General features: G+C 44.9%; 1 protein-coding gene across 1 annotated transcript in view; it reads left to right on the top strand.

The window, feature by feature from the left end:
* The window catches only part of Cfap58 (cilia and flagella associated protein 58), a 97,882-nt gene that overhangs the window by 29,574 nt on the left and 51,630 nt on the right, over positions 1-16,678 (top strand). The window contains exons 10-13 of the mRNA XM_021151799.1: positions 7,719-7,880; positions 8,655-8,801; positions 14,932-15,072; positions 16,292-16,515. Of these exons, the coding sequence (XP_021007458.1) occupies positions 7,719-7,880; positions 8,655-8,801; positions 14,932-15,072; positions 16,292-16,515 (674 nt within the window). The remainder of the gene's footprint in view (positions 1-7,718; positions 7,881-8,654; positions 8,802-14,931; positions 15,073-16,291; positions 16,516-16,678) is intronic.

Raw genomic sequence — 16,678 nt, forward strand, 5'->3', positions numbered from 1 at the left:
TGTAGACCAGGCTGGCCTCGAACTCAGAAATCCGCCTGCCTCCATGGTTTCAAAAGTATTTTTAAAATTTTGTTTGAGACAGGATCCTACTATTCTTCCAACACCTGGGCACATAGAGAGCACAAAGTAAGTTTAAATGGGTACATGGTGAGGTTCTCTCTCTCTCTCTCTCTCTCTCTCTCTCTCTCTCTCTCTCTCTCTCTCCCTCTCTCCCTCTCTCCCTCTCTCCCTCTCTCCCTCTCTCTTTCTCCCTCTTAAAAAGAAAAGCTATTACAGTTTCCATATAAGGTAGTATGTTTTTCTTGGCTCCCCTGAAAAAGAGGATTGTTGGTACTGAGATTTGCTGTCAGCTGTTTTTCACAGTTTCTGGTGTTTGAAGTAGATGGAGTTACACAAGATCTCACCCAAGCAATTTCAGTATAAATTCTTAAACTATTGCTTACCAACTACAATCGTTGTGTGTCTTGTTTGTCTCCCGACACACACGGACACATGATATTATACACCCTCCCTGACACCAACACAAGGCTCCCTTCCACGCGTTCTGTTTGTAAGGCATTAGGAGCTAACACCCAGGGTTGGAGAAAATGCCACATTAAGTTCACTACAGCGATCACACACATGCTCCAAGAGTATCATCTAGACTTGGGAATTTCTGTTATACAAACCAAGTCTAAGGAAAAAGAAGGAGTGAAAAGAGTTTCATAAAACAGTGTTCTCCGCGGTGCAATCTAGAATAAAGAAAAATACAAACCAGCACCCTGAGAGGCTAAACAAATTGTGCTGTGCATATCTGATAAAATACTAAGGAGCTGTTGCGATGATTGTATGTAAATATCAAAAACGGGAAGCGTGTCCATCACACGACCGTGAGAAGAAGGCAGAGTTCTTCAAAGAGCTTTAATTTCAATTTTACCTGTGTGCATACAAGAGGGCCGGAGACATTTATTTGGTGATTGTGAGGATTCAATGAAACAATACTTTCTGAGTATTTGAAAAACTCGTAGCCACACAATGAGAAGAGTCTTGTATTATCGATAACGAAGTAAACACGTCTGTTTGACAAATAAGCCAGAGCTTCTCGTCAAGGTGCTATTTAAGTGGTGCTATTCTCGTTATTAAATGTCCAGAAGGTACAGGCCAGAGACTAGGAAGGACAAGGATTTTAAGGCCGACAAAGGTGAACTGGAAAAGACTTAGGCTGCCACTCGTGGGTTCTTAAACTTGCTTCATCAGGTGCGTGGCCTGAAAGAAGTTGGAAAGTGGTCCAGCATCTCTCCCTGTTTCTCTTCCATGGCCAGGGTCGGTGTCACCCAGGGACCTAACATCGTCACTTTGAGCCTCAGTCAGGGATGTGGAGGAGGGGCAGGCTGAGTAGGAGGAATGTCTAGTGTGGTTCTGGAGGCTGGGCATTCCTCGAATCTGCCATTTGTAGGCTGGAGGCCCAGGAAAGCTAGGGTGTACGTCAGCGTGCGTATGAAGGCCCCAAACCTTCAAGGTGAGGGTGGAGATCCTAGTGTGGGCTTCCGTCAAAGAGCACAACCGGGGTACATCCGATGCCAGGGTTCTGCTAGTGGAAAAATAGTCTGTGTTTGGTGAAGTGCCCGATACTCGCATTGGTATGAAAGGTACAGCTGTATTAGTCAGACTATGGGGACATTTGAAAAGGCATAGGGGATGGAAGGGGCTTGGGCTGCAGACAGCAATGGGAGGAGCTAGAGAGACTGAGAAGAGGCAGGAGGCAACAGCAACTGCAAGCAGATGCTAGGTTCTTCTAGAAGAACAACCAGGAGGGAGTTGCCAGGGGAGGAAGTCTGTGGCTCCGAAGAGGGAGGAACCAGGTTTAGCCTTAAGATCTTCATTGATCTCTGAAGTATAAGCCCCAAGTGATATCTGTTGTATTAACCCCGTGGCTGCCATTACACTTGGAGGGTAGGGACTGGGGGGCAGGCAGACGTTGAGGAAAGGAAGAAAAATGAGAACACATTCGCCCGTGTCCGGGCACATGGGTTTTCAAAAGGAGCATTTCCCAGGTCCATTAGGGAAGCGAAGGTGGTGGTGTCAGTGGGAGAATGTAGACACCGAGACAGAGAGCGGTATCTGAGAGGCTGACTGCACCGATGTCTCATCATACGTAGGCAGAGACTTCCAAAGTCCATGACCTACGCTCTCATCTGCCCTCAGTCTGTGCGATAGATACGTTGTCTGTGGTGCTGTCTTCCAGATTCTTCTATCGATTCTTATTTCACTCTTATTCCTGCTGGGAGGTTGTTTTAAACAGAAAGAGAAATAGCAAGAGGGGGTTTACAGACACAAACTCTACCCCACTATTCTGTACCCTAAGTGTTTTCCGCACTCCTCTGAAGGGGCTTGCAAATGCCCCTCGGATTCCTTGACTGCAATAAAACGTAGTAGACTTGAATGTGATTGATCTCGGGAGTCGGTCTGGGGCATCTGAAAGTATAATCAATTAGCTAACCTAACAGCCTCACAGCTACCCCCTGGCTTCGCTGATACCTCACTTTTAACAGGGACCAGCTGCATGATGAGAAGCTGGGCAGATGTATAGCATTCTAGCACATTTAATGAACTTGGGGGTTATGATCTTCTGCGGGACGTTGGTTTGAATGCTCTGCACCGGAATGAATTGTGAGTCTCAATGCTCAGAGATAAATTGATTTGCAAACCGTCTGCTCCCTCAGCTCCAGTACTTCCCGCCTCTTCATTGTCCCTTTCATCCCCTCGCTATGGTGACGGATTCCCATGACTCTTGGCTTCAGGAATCCAGATGTGAACTTGCGATTCTGTGCACTGTTGTGTGCAGAACGATGGCAGTGCCACTTGGATGCTCAGAAAAAGAAATGTCCTTGCCAGCATCCTTTCTCTGGAGCATTATTCTGTCTGTGCAAGGATCATCCTTGTTATAACATCTCTCAAAGTGATTGAACAAGCAGCTTTTTTTTTTTTCTGTTCTCTGATGGGCTGCTAGATATTCTGAATGCTGATGACACGGTTCAGAGCAGTTCCAATCTTTTCGTTTCACTGACCCAGTGAGAATGATGTCTTATTGGTAAAGAGGCTAAATTTTAGGATAAGTTTGTCTGTCTGTCTGCCTGCCTGTCTCTCTCTGTTTCTATCTCTCTCTCCCTCTCTCCTTTCTCTTTCTGCTCCTCCTTCCTTCCTCCTGTCTTCCTTCCTTCCTCCTGTCTTCCTTCCTTCCTCCTGTCTTCCTTCCTTCCTCCTGTCTTCCTTCCTTCCTTCCTTCCTTCCTTCCTTCCTTCCTTTTTTCTTTCTTTCTTTCTTTCTTTCTTTCTTTCTTTCTTTCTTTCTTTCTCACAATCAGTTAACAGATCCACTGATGAGTACATCATATAGACTTTATTCCTAACATATAGTCTAACTATCAGGTTGATATCTCATAAAGATGCCTTCTGTTTATGGATCAATCCAGCAATGCGGACTGTAGCAGATTGTAGCAGTGCTGGATGAAGGAGCAGAATTTCTTCTCGCTGTGGACTATCCACACACCTTTCCTCAGACATCCTTGCCTTCAGTTTTTACACCTTGCTCCTTGAAGTCCCAACAAGCCACCCAAGCCACTCCCCTTGAGCCTGCATATATTTTTATTCTGGGCATTTCTGCCTGCACTAACTGAATGATAGCAGTAAGCAACAGTAATAAACAATGGCAGGGTTTTATCAAATGCTTAGCATAACTCTTAATTACATGCAGCAAATTCTTACGTGATATAATTATAACGATAGAAGCTATGATTAGTGTATAGATCTAGGAGAAACTGCTACCCATGCACTTGTGTAATTTTAGGGTGACGGTGGCAGCCATTGCTTTACTGATGTAATAGCATTGCTTCCACAATGATTGCATATAAGGCGAGTCTTTGGGTGGAATGGAACACTAAGAACAAAAAGTCAGCTCTCATGAATTATATAAACCACTAATATTACCTGCTTGGATAAGGTGCATAGTTCTATCCTCAGAGATTATCCAGAGGCTTTCTAGTGTGTGTCCCAGTCACGGATTTTAACCATTTCTTGATTGATTGATTCATTCTACAGTGAGGTCACTCACTAGCGGTAAGCTTCAGGGTTACCGCTAGTGACCTCTTGTTCCTCTTTGTAATGATCATGCTTTTATAGAGCCTGCTTTAGTCATGTCCTCAGTGTATGCTCATTGAGTGAATGAGCGAACAGGCAAGGGAATGAGTGAATATGTGAGTGAATTAATGAATATGCTAACGAGTCAGTGAGCATGTTAATAATTAATGAAGATGCTAACTGATTAATGTTAATGAATTGCTGAACATGTTAGTGAATTAACGAATAAATGTGTGAATGAATGAAGAGGTGAGGGAACTAATAAATAGGTGCATGAGTGAAAGAGAGGAGAGGAGTGTGAGAACACGGTCAAAGTTCTGATGCACGGTGAGCAACGCCTTGGGGAACTGTGAGAGAGATGCCAGGAAAAAGGCATGTTGCCTCTTGTTGGAGGTTGGAATATTGCTGTAGAACCCAGTCTGGCGGAAGGATGCACTGTGTGCTATCCTCAGTGTGCCCTGAATGGAGCTATGTCCTTCTGCCTTGCTTTCATGCTTTCCCAGATATAATCTATAGCATGTGCCAGGCAGTTGCGCTTCCATTGGTCTGTCTTGAGAAAATTCTGGGAAAGGGCTGCTCTGTTAATATTTATCATGTGCTTTATGGGCTTTTATTTACTGTTTTTTTTTTCTGATCATGTGTATGTTTTTCTGAACTCAAACAACCTTTCTTGGACCATAGCTATTTTTGTTACATAAAAAGCACACTGACACTGAAGGGAAATTGTCTGTAGCATTGGACTATAGTCTGCCCTATTCTTGAGTCACCAAATCCCAGGTCTCACAGACAGATCTCACAGACAGATCTACACAGGTCAAGATCCATTCGGGACTTCTTTGACCTCATTTTTTCCCGATTATAGGACATCAGTGAAGATTAAATGAATTGAAACAGGTAAAGTGCCAGGGACATAGAAAATAACGGATATCTGTGAGTTATTATAGAGGCTACTTTTGTTTCTTTGTAGACCCGAGCAAACCCGAATGCAAAATTCAAGGTCAGTGAATGAATGAGTGAATGAATAGGTGAGTTAATGAATGAATGAGTGAATGAATGAATGAATTGGTGGGTGACTGGAAATGGACAGTAGGGCATTTTTCATTTGCTTTCTGAAACGAGCAGAAACTTTGATGTTGAAATTGAGTGGAAACGCTGCAGGCTATATACCACTTAAAATCCACGGGTAGGGTCCTAAATGAAAATTTCACAGACTAAACTCAATAGCACCTTGAAAGAGTCATCTGGTCTGACCAAAGAGGGTTTCTTTAGAACTGCCAAGGTGAGTTTCTATGAAAGAACGTGGTGCTGGCCATGTGGGAGAGTAAAGCGTTTCAACCATTTTGGAAAGCAATCTAGCAATATGTATTAAAGTTAAAAAAATATATATGTCTTTTGGGCCAGCTATGCCGCTCCTGGGAATCCATTCCCCAGAAGAGAGAGTGCCAGCCTATGAGATCTCTAGTACAGAATGGTCATTGCGGCCTGGCTCCTGGCAGCAAAAACTTCGACTAAATGATGGCTCATAGTCATGTAGTTGGTGAAGTGATGATGCAGGCACACACCGTTCAGGATACTCAAGAGAATGACTAGAGCCAGTTAACACAGTTTTCACAAGCAACCACCATGTGCCAAGAAGCAAAGGGCATGGGGCGCTGTTCAAAAAGATGTCATTAGCCTAAAGGATGAAAATACCCCCCAAAGTAAATAATTCAAAATGGCGGGGTATCCCCATGTTACAGCCTCACTGGTTGGATCCATTCGGGAATATTACTTCTTTGATCTCATTTTTTTTCCTTCTGATTATAGGACATCAGTGAAGATTAAATGAATTGAAATGGGTTAAGTGCCAGGGACATAGAAAATAACGGATAGCTGTGAGTTATTATCACAGCTATTTTCTCCTGCTTGTAGACCCGAGTAAACCCGAGTGCAAAATTCAAGGAAAAAACGTGAAAGACACACACCAGGTTGCTAACCTCCTCATGTTTTGTGGGGACAAGTGGCTGATGTGGGATGATGAGTGCGACAGCCTAAATAAATAAATAAATAAATAAATAAATAAATAAATAAAGTGTGTGCTTCACGTTTATGAGGAACATAAATGATGGTATTGGGACTGTTATAAGGAAATTCATTATTTTCAGAGGAGCACTTTGTTGTTAAGAAATGAACTGATCCTGGAAAAACACTGCAGAAAGGCACTCAGTAGAGCTCACCTCACCTTGACTACCTGCAGGAAGCTCTCAACAGGCGCCTACATGCTGTAAGCAACAGCCACTGTTAGGCCCTCCGAGGAAACACTACAAAGGTGCTTACGGGAGTGTGTTTTCTGAGATCCTAATCCCACACTGGGGGTTAAGAGGGGAAGGAAGCCTCTATAGGAAGTATCCATCATGCAAAAACTTGGTGATATGTTGGTCACAAATAGCACATGCCTGGATCTCAGGAACATGAGCCTGGCAAAGGTGTGTGTGGTCCTGTTCCACCTCTAGGTCCCTAATAAAAACACTGTTTCCACAGAGGACCCTTCTGGGTTCATGTTCTTGGAACCCATCCACACCCTCTCATCTCCTGCCACGTCACCCTTTCATTGTAAGCTGTGGCTGTGGAGAGAAGGTCACGAGGATGCTGTGATGCAGTCAAACCTTTGTCTACTCACGCACTGTTGATGTTCATTCACATCGTAGTTTAACCGATTGTCTTCCTGCCGCTAAAAGTTTTTAAAGGCATTAAGAAAAAAAGAACTTTTCCTTTAGAAAGAGTCAGTTTCTGGGGCCAGTGGACCGGAGTCATGATTAGGGAATTTCTTCTTCAGGAACCAGTCGTGGGGAGAGAGATTGGATCTGGCCGGGGTCTCAGGCCCTTGATTCTCATCCTTGTGAAGGGGGCGTGGTGATGTGGCCTCTTGCCCTTTCTGGAAGTGTTGTGAGCGTAGCTGATTGCATTTTTATGATGTCTACCTAGCTTCCTTAATGGGAAGGGCTTGACATTAGCAAGACAGAGTCACATGGCTATCAAACAAAGGTCGCTTTACAAAGAAAAACCTCCTAGTGAATTTGAGTGGGCAGTCTTTTTTTTTTTCTTTTCGAGACAGGGTTTCTCTGTATAGCCCTGGCTGTCCTGGAACTCACTTTGTAGACCAGGCTGGCCTCGAACTCAGAAATCCGCCTGCCTCTGCCTCCCGAGTGCTGGGATTAAAGGCGTGTGCCACCACTCCCGGCTTGAGTGGGCAATCTTGAAGCAACTAAGATCTCTCTTATCTTTCCTAGTGCTCTACATGTTAGGATCTGTTAAATTCACGACCCCTACTCTATTTTTGTGTGTGATGATCAATAGATATTTCCAGAATGGAACTACTCCCCTATTTACCATCTTCGAAAATATCCGTGTTAAGGTTTTATAACTGAGTGCTAGTGTCATGTGTGTAACACACGTGGCCCTAACTGGCCTGCCTTCATTTTTGCGTTGTGACAAAGTGAACTCTCCGGTTTACTGAGTGCTGGCATCTCTAGCAGCCACTCTTAGATAAAAACCCTCATTGCTCCCAAGCCCTTAAGTCCAGATGGGCTGTATAACTGGGTTCAACTGCTTCTTCTCTCCCAGGTCCTTGCAAACATGGAAGACATTAAAGTCCGAGAAATACAGATTTTTGACTACAGGAAGAAAATCGCCGAATCAGAGACGAAGTTAAAACAGCAGCAAAACCTGTATGAAGCTGTGAGATCAGACAGGAACCTGTACAGCAAAAACCTGGTAGAGGCTCAGGTAAACTGTCTGCTCATGTCTTTATATCTTGATTTGTCGCCATACTGAGTTTAAAGCACTTTCTGATGTTCTTGTGGCAGCACTAGACAAGACCAAGAAATCCTGTTGAATCCAGCTGAAAAGGCATAAGTTTATACACACTGACATGTTGCTGGAAATGGGAGTGACGTCACTCAATAGGACACGGAGAGCTCAGCCTCCTTTAAATTGTCATGTTGGATTGCCATTGCACTGTGGGAAGGCTCTAAAATGCTTGGTGGTAGCTGCCAAGGCTCTGACTGCAGTTGTACACTCTCCTGGTTTAACTCCAGAACTTGGCTCTGGGATCTCTTCGTAATGACTTGACTAATTTTTTTTAGTCAAAGGATGGGAGTGTGCAAATGTGAGTGTATGGGTATGCACATGTGTGTACATGTGTGCTGTGTGAGCATGTGTGTTCATGTGCACATGTGTGTACATGTGCACTTGCATGAGCATGCATGTGCATGTATATGTATATGTGTGCTTGTGTTTGCACATGTGTGCATATATATATGTTTGTGTTTGCACATGTGTGCTGCATATGGCACTGTTTATATGCTGTGTGTGTTCCATGAGCCGATTCTGTGCCATGTCTATAAGGTACTTTGATGTTGCTGGGCGTAAGAGACAAAGGAATCAGATTTGGTCAAAATTTTATTCTGAGAAAGCTCTTAAATAAACACTGAATGCCCATGTGGAGGGTGGTGTCTGCTCACCTGACTTTCCACCCTCCCCCCTGCCTTCTTTTGTTAGGATGAAATCACAGAAATGAAGAGGAAGTTAAAGATCATGACGCATCAGGTGGACCAGCTGAAGGAAGAAATCTCTGCCAAGGAAGCCGCGCTCGTGAAGCTGCATCTGGAACAGCAGCGCATCGAGAAGGAGAAAGAAACATTGAAGGTACAGGGCTTACTCAGAGCAGCGGCTATGGCTGGCAGCTTCGGGATCGGGCGGCTTCCGCTCACTGAAGGCAGCGGGAGGCAGGGAGAGGGACCAAGGAAGGGACCCAAAGCCTCAATCGCTGAGATCCAGAAGCCTCCAGCATCAGGTGCTGGAAGGATCGCCTTTGTCATCTTGAGAGGAGTCTCCTTATGGGAGGTGGTCCTAGTCCACTTGGGGAGGAGAGCGGTAGAGATGTGTAGCTCCTAGCTCATTTATGATTACCATGCCATAGCGGGAGAGAGAAGCTAGCAGGTTAGTAGTGCCCAGGAAGTCCTTGACCTTATAGACCAGCCACCGCCCATCTGCATTCAGAATCCGTGTCCGACACTCCCAGGTCCCACTCTGGATATTTGTCTGTCTGTCCTCAGTCGTTGCTCCTTGGTGTGCAGGTGTCCTTCTGTCTGCAGGATTGGTACCCACTAGCACTTCCTCCTCACTTGCTTTGCTCTGGCCCAGGTTCACAGCTGACTTTGCATCTGGGGGTCTCAGACATCTGCAGCCTCTCCCTCAGGGAACACCTGCCTCCACAGATATCACTAAGATATCGTTGTTTATTTATTTGCTTTGTTTTTATGATTCTAAGGATGAATCTGGGCCCCTGTACATCCAAGGCAAACACTCTACTACTGAGTTATATTTCTAGATTTTGATTTTGGGAGACGGGGTCTTGCTAAGTAGCCCAGGCTAGCCTCAACCTCATGAGTCTCATGACTGTACGTCTTTAGTTTGGGATTACAGGCAGGTGCCTCCACACCCTACTCAGTAAGGCCTTTAAACCCACTAGTTTAGAAAACTAACACAATATAAGAGAGGTTTCCCTTCTACTTCACCTGACCAAAGAACTAAAATGAGGAGTATCTAAGAGAGTGATGGAATTTTGATACAAATATATAAATATATGTAACATAATACTTAATGGTGGCTTAAGATCCACCTGCCCCTTTACAGTAAGTCAGAGAGAGAGAGAGAGAGAGAGAGAGAGAGAGAGAGAGAGAGAGAGAGAGAGAGAGAGAAGAGAGAGAACCATGGTTTCTGCAAACTAGCTTTCAAAGGTAGACACGGTATTGAACCTGAACCCAGCCCCACCCAGGTTTAGCGCCATGCTTCCTTGACTCTAGGATGCCATAGTTTGAAACACACACTCTCAATTTAACAAGAGGCCTGGCACCCTAACGATAGGTTTCCATGGGAATGGAACAGTTGTATTACATTAATTTATGGGACCTGTAGCCTGAGAAAGATTTGATGAAAAGGGTGTGGTAAATGATAGGATTTATCTGGGACTTTCACTGTGTCATTCCAGCTCACGAGAAAGAATGGAAAGTTCTTCACGAAAGTTTATTGAGAGATAAAGAACTTTACAAAATTTGAAACTACCCTGTAGTTTTGTATCCACTCTTGTTCAAAAGTAGTTTAAATGTGGGGGGGGGGCAGTCTGTTATATCCCAGAGTCAGTAGCAGGATGGGGTTTAGTCACTGTCGAACAAATGAGAAAAATCTCATTATAAACCCAGCTGCATCAGGGGCCTCTTGGACCACATTAGCAAGGCTTTAGTGTAATAAGCCTTGCTAATTGGTGTACCAGCTCTTTCTCTTGGACGATGCATTGATTCTCATCTCTACTTCCTAAGTGGTACCCAATTCAGAAGATTAACCATCAGCCCAGAGTGGAGTCCAAGCTGGAACGAAGTACCTCCCACAGACTCTCACTCCAGAATGAATGGCATCCCATACAAACGATCAGTTGTGTTCAATTCCTTGGGGGTTGTTGTTAGATGGTATCTTTCAAAGGTGCCCTCCATCATCGGGCATCTACAAATATCGTGCCAACCAAACATCAGAATGAAACAGGGCAGTAGGTTGTGTTTTTCTGCATCTCCAGGCAAGCAGTGTCGGTAACCAGTAGACATGGCAGGGTGATCTAAAGGCTTCTGCTTTGGAGTGGACAGTTTCTGGCCACTGGTTTTAGGAAGGTGAGAGTTTTGGATCTGTTGTAGAGGTGGATTTACCAGCTTTTCCCACTGAGGTAAGGATGAGGACCAGGGAAAGAATGCCTGTTTGATTTCTTATCTGAGATTATCCGAGGGCAGCTCGTCTTGTTGCTGAGTGTATGGATGAATCCAGGCTAGCGTTAAGCCTGTTTGACCTCCCTTAGAACAATGTGCAGCTCACAGGTAGAGTCCCAGCCTGTTGTCTGGTTACGATGAAGAATTGGAATCACATTTCCACAGGTTTCTGGGTTGCAAGTATCTTTGATTTGAGAACTAAAACCTTGGAGGAAAGAATAGATTTTCTAGTAACCCTGCCCCCAAAAGATATTTATGTTTTTATTCTACAAAACTATGTGGGTACTTAGTCCCTTTGGAGGGGCCTGATGGGCCCAGTGGGTCACAAGATGCATTTTTATAGGATAAGCCAACCCACTGTTTTCTGAAGCCTCCGACAGACCGCTGTCATAGGGGGCCATTTGTATCCCCTCACCCCTCTCATCTGAACAATTTTGCTCCTTGCATCTTTCTTCCCCTTTTCTGTTGTCATCGGTCCCTACTGACTCGGGATCATAGACACTGTCAGCACAGCACACCTCTGACAACATGCCAGGATATCTCTGCAGCTCAGGCTCAATTTGGATCCCTCTGTTGTTCATGGAGTTCCAGTCTTGTTTCCTCCACACTGAGGGAGCCACCTCATTTGGGATGTCTGCCTCGATGTCCTAACAAGGCTCAGACGCTGTCTCGCCTCTTCCCAATCACCCTGCATCTGTCTGACAAGCGCTTTGATTCTCCGTGAATAATGCAGCAGCGAGTTCTCTGCCTCCAGAGCTCAGTAGCACATTAGGGACTGGCCTCAGGGTACCACATCCTTCTACTTAGTGATTCCTTCCCAGGACATGAATGAGGAGCTGTCATCCACAAGGGCAGAGAGAAGCCTCATTACACCCATGCCTGAAGACTTCAGGTGGTTCGTGCATGAGCCTGTGAGACCCCTGAGTCTAGCTCTTGAGATACTATTTATGCCCAGAGTCATATTTGATGGTCATCAGTCCATAAGCACTGGTTGCTACATTGTATAATCCCAAGGGAAGCTACTGAAGGGTGTGTCCAGTTATCTCATTATAATCTCCCATCACCAGCAACACATTTGGCAGGTGCAGAATCTTCTAATCCTATTTAGGGTACATAGCAGTTGTCACCCTTCCTGAGAGGTAGTTCAGATTTATAACTGCTAAATGTATCAGACCCTGGGTATTTTGTTGATGTTAACATTTGCTGCCAATACCTAATGCCACGTCTTGTTTACAGCCCATAAATTTATGACATAAGGAGACCACTCAGAATTTTGATCTATAACGAAAAAGGCGCCCGGCAATGCCAGGCGCATGGCTGGTTTTACATTTCAGACAGATACTTTTACACACCACTGATTGCATTTTAATATAACAAGGGTTTCATTTTGTTCTGCTGATGGATTCTGATCGGCTCTTGGCACTTAGGAACAGAGAAGTGAGTGTGCAGATATGGGAAAATAAAAGTTTTATGAAGGGAGGCACCGGCCAAACAGGTAATTCATCGCTGTCTTTGCTGCTACCACCCGCAATGATTATAGAAGCAGAAAAAAACAAAAAAACAAAAAATAAAAAACAAAACTGGTTATTCACTCTCTTTTCTAATGTGCACTCCCCTGAGAGGTAAATACAAGGCCAGTATTTCTTTTTGTTTATCTCTGAATCAAAACATATTTTTTTTTCATGAATGAGCACACAAACTGTCATCAAAGAAACCCCTGGTTTTCTAGGCACTGGTTGCACTTCATATGCACCATGCATCCAATAGCAGCTGTGCAGCATCTCTTAGTGCTTGGGTAAGCTGCAGTATGGGATTCTGGCCATCACAGGCTAGAATCAGGCCTTGACCTCAGTTGGGTTGCTTTCTAAGCTTCCCCTTATTGTGACAAGCTCAGGTGTGGGGAGCCCAATAGTTACCCAAGGGGAAAAATTATAAGCCTTCTGCACTGCCATGTGGTTTCAGCCCCTATGTCTGTCACACACTGGAGGTTTCATATCACCCCATCTGTGCCCCTGTGATTGTGGTCATGGTGGGTAAACCCCTCCCCATTCCTCTGTGCTAAATGGTTAGTACTCTTTCCTGGCCCGGCATGGGACCTCCCTAAGACACATTTTTTTTTTTTTTTTAGCATGGGGCCACTGGTTCCTTGATGTATAATCTCCATAGTGTATTCAATCAGAGGACCCCTTTCCAGGCCTGCCCAGCTGTTTGTCAGCCTCTCCTCTTCCCACACCCAATCTATCCCTTTAATCCAGCCATGCCAGGCACTGTTGTGTCTACACAACACACCAGATGTTTCTGTTTGCCCGAGCTAGTTCATATACCCTGAGTGTTGGATGCCTCCCTCCAACACACACACCTCTCCAGCTGGGTATCATCTGTCACCTGCCAAGGACTTGACTCATTCTTCCCCGTTAGCTTCAAGCAGGCATATCAACTCCTTCTCCTGTGTGCTCCCGCCCTGGTCTACAGCAGCAGATGGCAAGTTCACGTCGTTGTTCACGTCAGTCATCTTATGTGGGTAATGAAGACTGTCTTACTCATCCTCCACCTTTGATCTGTAACTCTTGGATGCAGGCAGTAGACAGAGCACAGGCTTTTGCACTGAAGCATCCCGCTTGGATAGCTAAGCATCACTGCATATTGACTCACTGGGGCTGGCTAAATGTGCTTCCCTCTGCCTCTGTGTGGGACACACAGCATCATGCCTAGGGTATTGTAAGTCATTTACGTGCTGTGCAGTAGATAGAAGTGGCTTTGCAGGAAGAACATTTCCTTTCTAACTTAACAGCTTGCTTTCCCCATTTTCCTGTACTTCTAGTTAACCTCACCTTAAGTCTCCAGTTAACCTTGACTCAGGTGTAAGCTCTCTGAGAAAACATCCCTGGGGTCTCTGTTCAGTGATGGCATTTTCTTTGACTTCCTGAAATAACAACTCACTGTCTGAACGATAGAAAAGATACGTGTGTGTGTGTGTGTGTGTGTGTGTGTGTGTGTGTGTGTGTGTGCATGTGTGCATGTGTGTATATGTAGGGGCAGGCTTGGAAAATTGTCAGGGAAGTGTTTCTTGTGCAAGCATGCTAGTTTGATCACTAGCATTTATCTATAGCACTGGGCATATAGTAGTACACACATATAGTTCCAGTCTGAGGAGTTAGGAACAGGTGGCTTCTTGGGGCTTGCTGGCCAGGTAGCCTAGTCAAATTGCTGAGCCCTAGAACCCAGTGAGAGACCAACATATGACATTGACCTCTGGCTTCTATGCAAATGTACATCTACACACACAGACACACACACACACACACACATACACACACATACACACACCCATAAACATCCCCAAACATAAAAATAATAAAAGATATACTGAAAACTGTTGCTTGGACTCAACAATGCGCATGTTATTTGCATCCCTCTTATATATCATATCTTCATGTCTGCGTTGGAGATGTCTTAGAATGTTTTCTACATCATAGCATTCCTTTTGTCCTGTCAAAATGTTCTATGGGAGAGATGCTTTGTTGTTGTTGTTATTATTGATGAATTTAGTTCATCCCCCCCCGCCCCCAACGGCCTTCTCCTGTGGCCAGTGTACTGGTTTTGGTAGGACTACTAGAAAAGCTGATACGTGAACAGACTTCCCCTGACCTCTTCCTGAACTGTTCCTAGTTAACTGTGGTGGGGGCAGGGAGGATTCCAGTGAGACTCCTTCTACGCTTATACAGAAAAGAGGTAGGACACCTTAGGGCACCACGTCCACAGTGAACTGGGTCACTATAATTGGTATTGTTGATCTGCAGGTTCTTAAAATGCCCCCCCTCCACACGTATGCATGCACACACACACACATGCACGCACCCACACACACTACGCTTGTGTGGGTGGTGATAGGGCTGGAATTCTGCTAAATGAGATACGAGACGAAAGCATCAGAACCAAGGCCATGCAGCCAAATCCAGCCCAGTGGTCCCGCTTAGGCTACTCCTCAATGCAACGTGTCCGAATCGTCTGCTCTCTGTCAGGCCGAGCTACAGAAGCTGAGACAACAAGCCCTGGAGACCAAACACTTCATTGAAAAGCAGGAGGTGGAAGAGAGGAAACTCTTGCGCATCATTGCGGAGGCTGACGGCGAGAGGGTGAGGCAGAAGAAGGAGTTGGACCAGGTAGGAGCTCCTTGTCGCCCTCAGCCCCCACCCCCCAGCAACCAGGAATCCTTTGCCCTTTGCAAGCCATGTTTGAAGATGAGCAGCAGAGTCTTGGGCTGACAGCAAAGTAGTCACCCATTCCACTCAGTCAGGAGCACTTCTGGTATCAGGTATTTGTCTAAACACTGGGGACTCATTGACCAATAAAATCACAGGCCCTTGTTTTCAGAGAGCTTAAGATCTAATAGAATATAGTTGTTCATATATAATTGTTGTTAATAATTAAATGATAGAAACTCAATTGTATAATTTTGGCATTAGAATTTTATTGATTGATTGATTGATTGATTGATTAAAATGGTCTTCCTATGTAGCCCAGGCTGGTCTTTAATTGGTTATCTTCCTGCTTCAAGAACTGGCCTACAAGAAAAGCATTTAGACTTAAACATTTTCCAGAGCTCCCAGGGACTTAACCACCAACCAAAGAGTACACATGGAGGGACCCATGGCTCCAGATGCATATGTAGCAGAGGATGGCCTTATCTGGCATCAATGGGAGGGGAGCCCCTTGGTTCTATGAAGGCTTGATGCCCCAGCATAGGGGTATGCTAGAGAAGTGAGGTGGGAGTGGGCAGGTTGGTGGGGGAGCACCCTTGTGGATGCAGGGGGAGTGGGGTGGGATGGGGGGTGGTTCAGAGAGGAAACCAGGAAGGGGGACAACATTTGAAGTGTAAATAAACAAAATAACTAATAAAAAAATGGGTTTGTTGTGCTGTAGCAATAGCTCAGTAGTTAAGAGCATTGGTTATTTTTTCAGAGGACCAGGGTTCAATGTTCAGAACCCACATGTTGGCTCACAGCTATCTAACTCTAATCCCAGGGGATTTGATGCTCTCCTTTCTTCTGGCCTCTGTGGGTACTGCACACACATGATATGTGGCATACGTGCAGGAAAACACCCATGCACATAAAATAAATAAACATTTAAACATGAAAAAAAAGTAGGGCAGGGAAAACAAACAGAAGGACACAGCTTCAGGCCACACATTACTGGGTTATCAGACCATGGCTATAGCAACTGGAGGAGTGCCATGTTAAGTATCTTATGGGATGCTGCCAGTGTCCTGCCTGTGGGGCATGTGGGAACACTCAATAGATACTTGTGGATGAAGTGGATGCTATTGTCATTGGTGAAAAAAGAGAGTTCCTTTCATCCCAAGTGGCCATGTCTTTCTAGGTCATCAGTGAGAGAGACATCCTGGGGTCTCAACTTGTCCGGCGCAACGATGAGTTAGCCTTGCTCTATGAGAAGATTAAGATCCAACAGTCAGTGCTGAACAAAGGCGAGACCCAGTACAACCAGCGGGTGGAGGACATGCGCATCCTCAAACTGGAGATCAAGAAGCTCCGAAGGGAGAAGGGGATCCTTGCCAGGAGTGTGGCAAACGTGGAGGAGCTCAGGTAACAGGCGGTCATGGGGGTCTCTGGGGGAGCCCACAAAATGCTCTGCTGTGGATATCTGAGGTCTTTTAAAAATTTTTTTAGCAACTTGTAAAAAAAAAAAAATATATATATATATATATATATACTTTATATATATTATATATATATATATAAATATATA

Source organism: Mus caroli, chromosome 19 (assembly GCF_900094665.2).
Source record: "Mus caroli chromosome 19, CAROLI_EIJ_v1.1, whole genome shotgun sequence".
Taxonomy (NCBI): domain Eukaryota; kingdom Metazoa; phylum Chordata; class Mammalia; order Rodentia; family Muridae; genus Mus; species Mus caroli.